The sequence below is a fragment of the Chlorocebus sabaeus genome, chromosome 8 (assembly GCF_047675955.1).
Source record: "Chlorocebus sabaeus isolate Y175 chromosome 8, mChlSab1.0.hap1, whole genome shotgun sequence".
Classification (NCBI taxonomy): Eukaryota; Metazoa; Chordata; class Mammalia; order Primates; family Cercopithecidae; genus Chlorocebus; species Chlorocebus sabaeus.
The window spans coordinates 104,326,520-104,338,846 of record NC_132911.1 but is presented as its reverse complement, the minus strand read 5'-3'; the positions used below and the strand labels follow the sequence as shown (position 1 = coordinate 104,338,846).

Below are 12,327 nucleotides of genomic sequence, written 5' to 3'. Positions count from 1 at the left end.
TTTTAAAGACAGGGCCTCGCTCTGTCACCCGGGCTGGAGTGCAGTGGTGCAATCATGGCTCACTGCAGCCTCAACTTCCCAGACTGAGGTGATTCTCTTACTTCGGCCTCCCAAGTAGCTGGGACCACTGGCATATGCCACCACATCCAGCTAATTTTTCATTTTTATTTATTTATTTTTTTGTAGAGATAAGGTCTCTCTATGTTTCCCAGGCTGGTCTTGAGCTCCTGAGCTCATCCCACCTCGGCTTCCCAAAGTGCTGAGATTACAGACAAGAGCCACTGTACCTGGCCCTTAAAGGCAATATTAACCATAAACCAGAAGAAAAAAAAGTGTAACGTTCTTCTTAAAGCTATGCTCCTGTACAAAAGCTTGAATCAATTTCCTTAATATTTGCTGCTCTTAATTAGAGCAGAATTATAAAGGAGTGCTTTATTTAAAAATAAAGTATATTAGTTAGAGTTAGGTTTTGCTGCATATAATAGAAAATAAAAGACAAAACAAGTGTCTTAGACACAATAAAAGTTTGTTTCTCTCTTATCTAAAAGAAGTTCAGAGGTAGGCAGTCTAGGGCTGGATGGTGGCTCCATAATATCAACACAAACCTTTCTGTTGTGCCATCTTCTGTGTGTGGCCTTCACCTCATGCTCAAAATGGCTGCCAGAACACTCATCATTACATCCACATTCTAGGCAGCAAGTATGAGGAAAATATGAAGCAGGGCTTACTTCTTCTCTTCAAGGAGGAGTTCCAGAAGTCTCACACAGAATGTCCCCTACAACCATTGGCCAGAAGATAGTCACATCACAGGCCCACGCCTAGCTGCAAGGGAGTCTGGTAAATGTAGTCTTTTAGCAGGGTGTGTTGTCTGTTCAAATAAAACTGGGTGTAATTACCAAGGAAGAAGGGCAGAATGGATAATGGAGTAAACTACCAACAATCTCTGCCATTTAGAGAATTCCAAAAGACACCAAGAAATGAAAGTCGATGTATTTTATGCAATAGATGTGTTCCTAAGGAATTTCTGAAAGTGCATTATTATTATTTTACATATTGAACCATAATCTGGATATATGAGATGTACGTCAGGAGTATGCTGGTGAATAATTTTCTAACTTAAAAAGACTTTTTTTTTTTTTTTTTTCTGACAGGCTCTGTCTCCAGGCTCGAGTGCAGGGGTGCAATCTCAGCTCACTGCAACCTCCGCCTCCCAAGTTAAAGCCATCCTCCCCACCTCAGTCTCCTAAGTAGCTGGTACTATAGTCACACACCACCATGCCTGGCTAATTTTGTATTTTTGGTAGAGACAGGGGTCTCACTATCTTGCCCAAGCTGGTGTCAAACTCCTGAGCTTGAGCTCAGCCTGTCTTGGCCTCCTGAAGTGCTGGGATTACAGGTGTGAGCTACCATGCCTGGCAAGAAACAATTTATATTTCTAATAATATATACCTAGTTTGTATATTTTTCCCTTTGATTTTCTTAAAAGTAGATCTGATCTCAAAATTAGTTTCCCTCAAAAATGGCAAAGAACAAGGTGGCTTTCTGATTTCTGATTACCTTTCACCTCTCACTCCATCCTCAACTACCATCACCAGATGTATTTTTCCCTCCATTCTTCTTTCCTTTTAGGCAAGGTGAAACTATTTAAAAGGCAACTGGCAATTTAAAAAATGTTTCTATTATATGGTGAGGAGGGGAAACACCAAGGGCAGTGGCCTCTGGTATCTGAGGAATGTTAGCCTTTTGAAGAGCTAGTCCAATATAGAAAATGGAAAAACTGTGCATGGCAGTCAGGATAATGGTATGAGCATAGCAGGAGGACACAGTTTTAGAGAATCAGGGGGAAATTACTGTGCAGGAATGAGTGATTGTGTTATTAGAAACTATTCTATTGGTTAAAAAGAAAGTGTGGGAATACTGCATTATGAGAAAAGATTTGCTTGTTTCCGCAGCTTTAGTTCCCCCTAGTATATAAAGTATTGAAGGTCTTACTGCAACAAGTCAAGGAAGCTGATTATATCAGGAATTGCTTAACATTTGTAGTGGTTCTATTTTATTTACTTTGACATAGGGGTCAGGAGGGGAAGGAAACTAGGAGAGAGAAAATTCTGAGAATTTTCCTCCAAGTTCTGTATTTCATGGCTGTAAGACTCTTTACAAACTCTAAGGTAACATTGTAAAATAATAATAATAGTAGCAAAACACATAAAACATCAGAGTGTTAATTTCTCATTTACCAAGACTTAATAACTAGTTTTTAAAAAAGTATTGAGGCTGGGCACAGTGACTCGCACTTGTAATCCCAGCACTTTGGGAGGCTGAGGCAGGTGGATAACTGGAGGTCAGGAATTTGAGACCAGCCTGGCCAACATGGTGAAACCACATCTCTACCAAAAATACAAAAATTAGATGGGCATGGTGGTGCGTACCTGTAGTCCCAGCTACTTGGGAAGCTGAGGCAAGAGAATCGTTTGAATCCAGGAGGTGGAGGTTGCAGTGAGCCAAGATTGTGCCACTGTATTCTAGCATGGGCAACACGGCAAGAGTCTGTCTCAAAATAAAATAAAATAATTGAAATAGGCTTGAATATGTGAACATTTTCATTAAGAATACTAACCTAAAGGAAGTCTTATGCATACCTCCTTAAAGCAATTGATTTTACAACAAAGTTAACCATAGTTAAAAGATAATGCTTTTTTGCAGTGTCATGTTATTTAGCCCACTTATTTTGAAATGTCTCAGTCTACATTCTCATGAGAAGAAAGCAACAATAAACAATTAATTCACTTTTTCATTCTGTCATTTATGAATGCCTGTGTGTACCATATGATGGCTAAACCTGAGGATCCAGGGTCAAAGAGCTACTATGTTGGAGGAGAAAGGCAATTAGTACAGAGATGTTGACAATTGTAGAGTGAATAAAGACTGTGCCCTGTTTGAGTTACATACCTAATGCACAGTTGTTTAATAGCAGTTCTTTTCTTTCCCATTAAGAAGAATCTAAGTACTCTTTCCCCAAAAAACCTGACTAGGTGGTGTTTACTAGGTGTGCCAGGCACTCTGCCTTTCCAGATTCACTCCCACTCTGCTCTGTGCCCTGAGAGACTGTGTACTGCAACCTTCCCCTCAGTGGGATAACTCAAGCTTGTCCAACTCACAGCGTGTGGGCTGCATGCAGCCCAGGACAGGTCTGAATGTGACCTAATGCAAATTCATAAACTTTCTTAAAACACTGAGGTTTTTTTGTGATTTTTAAAAAGCTCATTAGCTATGTTACGTGGGGACCAAGACAATTCTCTTCTTCCAGTGTGGTCCAGGAAAGCCAAAAGATTGGACATCCCTGGACAACTCATTGGGAAACCCAGCAGGAGATTGGAGGCTGGGAGAAAAGTGACAGTGGGTGTTTATTTCTCCACGCTGGAACCTGCTGGGTCTCTGTGGTTGGAATGTCCCTCTACTGAGGGCTACAGCTCCCGTCAGGCAATCTCTCTTCCTTATAGCTACAGCTACTCTCTGATTCCAGCCACAGCTGCTCCCTCGCCCCTTCAGGCCTAGAGGTGGTAAGAATCTTCTGAAAATCCCCCTCATTGCTAGCCCCTGGGGGCCCCAATATCCCTTCCTGGATTCAATGTAATCCTGCCCACACCTCCATTAAATAGTTAAACGGTTCCTTCCTAACATACTCCTCAATTACTCCAAGATTGCACCATCTGTTTCCTGCTGGTATATTGAGTTTACCTTATGTACATGAGGTATATTCAAGTGTCTTGAACTTCGCTTTGATTCTTCGTTTGATTAATGGTGCCTTTTGATTAACCAAAACCCTGCTGGGCTTTGAGTCAGCAAATGGATTGCAACCCCAAGAATTATTTCAGGATTTAGAAGGACATTTCATTTCGGGTGATGTTCTTTTAAAAGCTTTCTTCAATCACAAAATCCATAGGCAACCACTAATGTGAAACATTAAGTTTTACTTAACTTTTTGGGACTCTTATTTCTATAACATTTAGACCCTGACAAATGAAAGAGGAATGCACAGATGACAAGCAGGTGTACCTGTTGACTGGCAGCCTTTGGGAATGTTAAGAGGATTATCGTGGAAGGGAAAGTGTACTAGTTAGATTGTTTGTGTGCTTGCTTCTCTGGGCTGAGCTGACTGATATTTCACTAATCTATTTAGCAGATTGAAGTTCCGGAACAAAGCAAAAGTAAAAAATACCACATTCAACAAAGCCAGGTCTGTGAGTAAAATTATGTAATTGATATATTGTAATTTTGATAAATCTGATCTTTTTTCCTCTTTAACCAAAGTCATCCCACTTTTAATAATAAGTCATAATTCTATTTCTCAGAAGCTCCTCTATGTAGATTGGGCCAATTGGAAGGCCATCACAAAAATATAGTATTTTTATTGTAGCACCCCATAGCACTACCAAGAATTTTTACATAGAAAATTTCCAAGAGAAACACAAAATTTCCTTGGTGATTTTTTTTGTACACCCCATGCCTTTTTTTGGAGGCAACTCTCTTTCTAGTTTGTGTATGTTACATATCTAGTATATTTTGGTCTCATAGGTTTTCTGCAGTATACTCTGTATAAAGTAACTTTTAAGTTTATAAAATACTTTTTTGAGCATTTAGGTCTGCTGTGCAGATAATAAAAGAAAAAAATCACAATCAATGGCATTTTTGAGCACTCATTATTGCCAGACAGTATTCTAAGCACTTTTATGTGAATTAACACATTCCTCACAGCCCTGTAAATAAGTTGAGGAAATTAGGGCACAGAGAGGTTATGTGACTTGCCAAGGTTGCACAGCCGTCAATGATGGAAGGAAGCAGGCAGTCTGACCCTGGAACTGTGCCCTTAACTAACTGTGCCCTTACTAACTCTTCCTTTCTAAGTCCAAATCCTAGTGTAGATGAATGAAAGAAAAGTGACTTCTAAGTAGCATTTGAATGGGATTTCTTATTGCTCCAGCATCTATCACAGAGACTGGTGTGTATGTAAGCATCCTTAGTGTATATGTACAGTATTTATAAATATGTAAGTATATAAAGTCCTTTCTTGAATGAATACAGTCAGGGAAAAATAAACTAGCATAAATGCAAAGCATTCTCCTTCATAATCACAGCATTTCTGGCTCGTTGGATAGAGAGAGGAGATAGGAACTCTACTGCTTACTGGCTATGTGTTGTTAGGCAGATCCAAAACCTAACTGCACCGCACTTCCATTTCTTTATCTGTAAGATGTAGATGGTAATCACTTCATCATTTTAATGCAACCATTTTAGCAGCATGCCGACAGCATGGAGCTGTGGTTCTCAACTTTGGCTGCACATTGGAATCACCTGGGGACCTCTAAAAACCAATACTTGAGTCCCACCCTCAGAAATTGGGAATTAATTGGTCTGAGGGGCCTGGGCAATGGAATTTTTAAAAGCTCCCCAAGTGGTCCTATTATACACCCAGACTTGGAACCATTATCCTAGAACACCAGTTCTCAGTGTGTGGTCCCTGGACCAACAACATCTGTATCACGTGGATCTTATTAGAAATTCAAATTCTCAGGCCCCAAACCTACTGGATCAGCAGCTCTGGGAGAAGGCTGCAGCAATCTCTTTAACACGCCCACCAGACAAACCTGATGCATGTTCAAGTTTGAGAGCCACTGTCCTAGAACAACAGATAACACTCAGCACAACTGTGATCAGTTCAGCTGTCCTCTCAGATGAGTGGTAACTCTAATACAGGCCAACTACCTCGTGCTGTGACTAGGACCAGCAGGTCAGAAAGAGACCTAATGTCCAACTATATTGAGTTTTAATTTATTTTGCAAACCCTTATATAGACCTTATCCTGAGCCATGAACTGCTATAATTACTTTTTATGTATAACTCTTTTAATCCCAGTAAACAACCAAAGCACTGTTGTTATCCACATAGAGAACCGAAACACAGAAAGGTTAAGTCACTTGCTCAAGGTCACACAGTCAGTTAACATCAGAGCCAGTATTTGAACCCACGCAGTCTTTATTCATTGTTTAACAAATAAAATTAGTTTGTTGCTTTAACCACTCGGGAGTGAGGGCCCTCTATCAAAACAAATCCCTCATAGAAAAAAAAAATTGTAGCCCACCTGCCCATTGAGGGGCTCTGCAGCTTTTTTTCACTTTCCGCTTTCCATAACCCTGTCTTTGAGATTTCTTAAGTACTGAAGGCAAATTACTCATTAAAGATTTGCGGTAACCCTAACCTCTAAAACGTGTTAAGTGTAATATGTATATATATATATATATATTTTTTTTTTTTTTTTTTGAGTGAGACAGAGTCCCGCTCTCTCGCCCAGGCTGGAGTGTGGTGGTGTGATCTCGGCTCACTGCAACCTCTGCCTCCCAGGTTCAAGCTCAGCCTCCTGAGTAGGTGGGATTAGAGGCACATACCACCATGTCCGGCTAGTTTTTGTAGTTTTGGTAGAGACGGGGTTTCACCATGTTGGCCAGGCTAGCCTTGAACTCCTGGCCTCAAGTGATCCACCGCCTCAGCCTCCCAAAATGCTGGGATTACAGGAGTGAGCCACTGTGCCAGGACTCTTTTTTTTTTTTTTTTTTCTTGAGACGGAGTGTCACTCTGTCACCAGGCTGGAGTGCAGTGGCACAATCTCGGCTCACTGAAACCTCTGCCTCCAGGGTTCAAGTGATTCCCCTGCCTCAGCCTTCTGAGTAGCTGGGACCACAGGCGCCAGCCACCACGCCTAGCTAATTTTTTTGTATTTTAGTAGAGATGGAGTTTCACCATATTGGCCAGGATGGTCTTGATCTCCTGACCTCGTGATCCACCTGCCGCCTGCCTTGGCCTCCCAAAGTGCTGGGATTACAGGCGTGAACTACTGCGCTCGGCCGCCCAGCCTCTTTTTTAAAGTTTGTGTTTGTGTGGAATGTGCACTAAAGATTTTGGGCAAAGTTAAAAATGGAAAGTTGCATGGCTTTAAGGGGGAAAGAAGCAAGACAGGTAGAGTTAAATGTTACCTGGGTGACATCACAGGGCCCCGAAAGATGCTCAGGACACATCAAACCAGTAGGCGGCGCTCTTCTCAGCCCTAACGAGTGTTTTTACAGACCCCAAAATAAAGCTTCTACAGAATAAAACTGTTTAAAATAACCATTGCTTATACAAATATAATCTTTCTGTTGCCCTTTCAGTACTATTTTAACCTCTGTGACTTTGTTATTGTTATGGAAATGATTTCCTTTCATTTACATTTCTGACCTCTCTGTTTACTTCACAGCAGAAAGACTATTCTAGTTTTCTATCAAGAAAAAGCAAGATTAAGATAGCTAAAGATGACTGCGTTTTTGGGAACATAAAGGAAGAAGACCTCTGAAGAAAACTCTCATATTTTAAAATATCCTTGGAGGCTATCTTAAGACAGTGAAAGAACTTGGGGATTCAGGTGGGCTACCTACCATCAATGGAGGAAATTTGACCTCTTCCCATTGTTTTGGCATTAAGATAGACTGTATTCATCAAGATATTATACCACAGCACTCTATGGAAATCTCAAGATTAGAAAAAAAAGGAACCAAGTTATAGAGTTAGTTTTTATTTTATTTTTGCACTTCGTCATGACCGTATAGAGTTTGTTTTTAATGTCTCATAAATGACAAGTGGCAAATTCAAATCAACTCATATGAAGCTCATTCTATTTTTTCTCTAAAATACATGTTTATATGGCTTCATGAAGTCTTTTATGTGTTCTGGATTTACATAAATGAAAGTCTCATAAAATATCATAAATGTATTTTGGGTCAATTTCTAAAGATATGACTCTTCAACAGAGGAAAATATGGCTCTAAGAAGTGGAATCACTGAAAAAGAAACCTGGGTTTCTCTGATCTATCCACACAGAATTAGAGCAAGGAGGTGATGCAATACTGATTTGTTTCCTCACAGCAGTCTGAGCCTACCAATATGGATGTACTCAAAGTAAAAGGCTGCCCCGTTCTCTGCTTGACCATTGTTATGATTGTATTCTGTCCTTGGAGTGCTGAAAGCAGTTCAATAATCAACATGCTATTTGGAATGTTTTAATTTGGAAAGCAGCAAGGCCCTGCACCTGATATCAGATACCTTATAAGTCTCTTAGCTTTAAAAATATGTATACTTTCTCACAAGGTTTTTCCTTATCTAGCTTCATTTCTCTCATGGTAATTAATGTAATTATGTATAGAATTAAGACCACAATAAAGGAGATGATCATAGGAATCTGTATAGTGTAATTAGAAAAAGTGCAATATTCTAATGTTCTAACTGGGGTGTATACCTAATTATATAATAAATACAAAATAATTCTAGTGACTATAAAATTTGTTGATTAAAATTCCATGAATAATCTTTTTGAAATATAGAATATATTAAAAATTCTATAATATTTATAAACATATGCCTATAGCCATAACTCCTAGTGCTGGAAGTTTTTATTTTTAAATCTTAGGCTGTAGTAGGATGTTTTTGCAGAGACTCACAAATATGTCAGATCATCCTAAGTGAATGTATTAATGGACTAGGATCCTCTTCAGATTAAAATGGAAGTTTATCTACTATTTTGCCAATTTAAGAGTAGTTAAGCTCTATCTCTTTTTAATAGCAAACACCTACACAATGGAAGAGGCTATAAGAGAAAACAAGAATGCAAATAATTGTATTTGGGGTAAGAAGACACATAAATTGAACCGTATATAACTGCTGTCCTTGTAGGCCAAAAATAGTTTTATGTTGACAATTTCACGTTTTAACTTGATATATAAGAGAGTGAGTAATCCCAGACAACATGTGATTCGTATTAAAAGTGTAGTATGTGGGCTGGGCGCAGTGGCTCACTCCTGTAATCTCAGCACTTTGGGAGGCCAAGGCGGGAGGATCACTTGAGCCCAGTAGTTCAAGACCAGCCTGGGTAACATAGTGAGACCCAATATCTGTTAAAAAACAACAACAACAACAACAACAACAACATAGTGTGGACCTGCATGTCAAAGGAAGTCAGGGCCATCAGGAAAGCCCCAAGGGGAAGAGGGACTTTGAAGAAAGAGTAGATCCATGTGAGCAAAGGTGGGGGCACCCTAGAGAAAGGGAAGGATAGTTACAGACGGGAGAATAAATGTTGCATTGCAGAAAAAATGAGTAAACCTGCTCTGTGCTAGCGAAGTTTTAGGTTAAGGGAGTAGTTAGAATATAAAGCTAAGAAGTGGGATGGATCAGAAATATATGCATATCCTAATGCAGCATCTCCACAATATATGTAGAGCAGTTTATCCTTTGAGGATGACAAAAATAGAAGCATTTTATTTAATAGTTTTTTCCCCAAACATTGAGATTATCATCAGTGTCAGAATATGAGAAGAAAAATACAATTGATGACATGCATTCTACAGTATATAATTATAACATGAAGAATAAAGGAACTAGGGTAGCACCTGATAAACAAAACAAAAATTCAAACAAAATTCAAAACTTATTTTGTAAAATGATACATTTCTTACTAGTTATGTGAGAGAAGAAGGAGCTATTAGCCTTTTTCTGGGATTACTGGGCCTAGTTTTATCTAGGAATTTAGGAGTTTAAATCACTTCTGGATCAAAACACTTGATCATTGCGTAAAAAGTCAGAACTTCAGCTGCCAGAGTGAGCTCCCCAGCTGCAGGGACTGGGAGAAGATGGCGAGCGAGACCCCTTCATCACTCTGGGAGGTGAGGACCTCACCGTGTGGCAGTCCCTGCCACCGGCACAGCTGCCCCAGCACTGGAGAAGCCGTCAGCTGGTGCATGGCTTTATCAGGTAGGTGACTGTTGATATCCTTCAGTAACTGCTAATCCTAAGGGGAGTGACATGGCTTTGCCAGTTACCAGCCTTCGTCCACAGATTCACTCCTCATATCCCTGCAAAAACGGTCCCCAGGCAGCCACATTTTCTCCTGCCATGTCTATGTCCACCATCACTTCTTTCCACTTCTAGACATTCATATAAGGTTTTACTGCTGTTTATACTCCTAAAATAACTAGCATAAGCAATTTGCCCACAGGCAAACACAACTGAGTTTGAAAATTTCACACAAATCATAATGAGAATAACTATTGGGCAGAGGTGATTAAATTGTGGTCAGGCCCCACCGAGCCCCCTTGGACCTACGGAGGGAAGCATGTGCAGGTTTGATTGAAGAGCTGACAGCAGACAAACATGCTACAGGGAGTGGCAGTGCCCAGAAGAGTTCCACAATAACATGGAAATGGTTTCTAGGGGACCATGCCACCTGGGGAATGCAAGAAGGAGATACTCATGAGCAGGGAGTCTCTTTACCCCCAGGACTGATGCAGACTGTGAGGTGCTGCTGGTTTCTATAGACACTTGGACAGTGTACTGTGAACAGCTCTTGACTGACCAAGAAAGAGCTACTCTGTTTACAGAAAGCATTTTCAAAGTGAATGGACAACATCCTCCTGTTTGGAAGGCTGCTGCTTTGATCAAAGAAAGTAAAAACAGATCAGCTCACTGGGCTGAACTGCATGCTGTTTTTCTTACAGTAATGGAAGAACTGAACAGTGGTAGAAGCCCCCATGTTTGAGTTTTTACTGATTCATGGGCAGTGACCAAGGACCTGGCCATATACTCAGGCAAGAGGACAATAGAAATCTGGTCTATTAAAGGAAAGTCCATACGGGGCATAGCCCTATAGAAATTTGAGGAGTGCATTAAAGGAGAATAAGTCAATGCCCATCAGAAGAACTTCCTCCCCAGGCTGGGAAGGTGACTGGAATAGACAAGCAGCTATCTCCGTGTCCGCCCTTGTGGTCGCCACCTGGGTCCCTGAAGGGAGTGGATATAGGAATACTGCAGAGTATTCTCTGTACTGCAGAGTACAGAGATGGGCTGAATCTAAACATGTTCATTTTGCATCCTTGCAGGCACAGAATGCCAATAAGAAGAACTGTCCTGTTTGTCAGCAAGAGAGACAGAAACTGTCGATGGCTGTGGGGCAGATTGCCTGGTGGGAAGGCCCTGACCAGAGCTGGCAAGTGAGACTGATGCTGGTAGCCCTGGGGGGCTACAAATGCGTCTTGACAGGAATTAGATGCTGACTCTGGACTGGGCTTTGCTTCCTTAGTGGAAGATGAAAATGCTCAGAGCACCTTGAAAAAAAAAAAAACAAGAACTGAAGATATGCATGGATTTGTACAGACAGCTGTCATTTCTTCAGACCAAGGAACAATGTATAAGCCATAACATCCAACGATGAGCAGAGAGATACCTCCTTAGAGTAATAGTTTAGTAATAGAGAAGTAGAACAAGTATAAAACGTTGATTGTCTAGAACAGGGAGATAAAGTATGAAGGGCTGGCTTACACGCCTTCACAGGTAGGTGCTGACACTCAACATGAGTGGGACTAAAGGAGTGTCCCCGCTAGATTTTTCTGGTTTTTAATTTTTTTTTGGTTGATCTGGGGAAGAGGGGTTGGGGAGGATTCTGATAGCACTATGCAATTCTTGCCAAGAGAGGAGTACACTGGTATAATGACTATAATTTTCTCTTTCTTCCCCAAATAACCTCAATTTTTTTTCTCTCCTCTGCCTGATGCAATGATCCTAGGACCAGGGCTACAACTACAAGTGCTGGAAGCAAGGATGATTTCTAAGCAAGAAGCTGTAACTACAGTTTTAAAGTTTGTATGTGAATTCTTAAGGGGATAATGGGGGCAGATTGTGCCTTCACCCCATCTAAGAAATTGGGATCAAGAGTGAATGCAGCTATGTTCTCTGGTGGCAAAACTAGCTCACTAGTTCTGCACCTGTGTAACCTTACTCTATCTGAATGGCAGCGGACTGAGGAGGAGCCACTTGCTAGACTAGTATTTCTGCCCACCATCTAGACCAGCACAGTGGCAATTCTAATGTCCCTTCCAAAGGTGAAAATGTTTGAGTATTAATGAGAGAAGGAGAAATAGTAGCTGAGAGTAAAGAAAAAAATGGTGATTAATGGAAAGAAATTCAATATTACATTAACACCTCAAAAGAGTCTCAGAGCAAAAGATGACATGATGTCTCAGCTCGGTTATTCTAGATGCCTGAAAGGGTGAGGCTATACAGTTGCCAAGACCACTCCTGTTTTTGGCACCTGACAAGATTGAGAGGAAACCTGCAAACCTGAGTGACTTTACTCTGGGAGACATTCATACACTATGATGGACTGGACTAATTATTAATTACTACATTGGATTCTAATAATAAGGCAGTATCTTTTGAATTGTATACCCTTTTTAAAAAATTATTTTTCTG

General features: G+C 40.5%; 1 protein-coding gene across 7 annotated transcripts in view; it reads left to right on the top strand.

Moving 5' to 3' along the window:
- The window catches only part of SNX31 (sorting nexin 31), an 84,681-nt gene extending 76,333 nt beyond the window's left edge, over nucleotides 1-8,348 (top strand). For 4 of the 7 annotated variants that reach the window (XM_073018255.1, XM_073018256.1, XM_073018257.1 and 1 more), the window contains 2 exons: nucleotides 4,181-4,237; nucleotides 7,289-8,348. In XM_073018255.1, coding sequence (XP_072874356.1) covers nucleotides 4,181-4,237; nucleotides 7,289-7,384 — 153 coding nt within the window. In that variant the 3' untranslated portion in view covers nucleotides 7,385-8,348. The remainder of the gene's footprint in view (nucleotides 1-4,180; nucleotides 4,238-7,288) is intronic. The other 3 variants (XM_038000234.2, XM_038000233.2, XM_038000232.2) reach the window with 3 other exon arrangements.
- The last annotated feature ends 3,979 nt before the right edge of the window (nucleotides 8,349-12,327 follow it).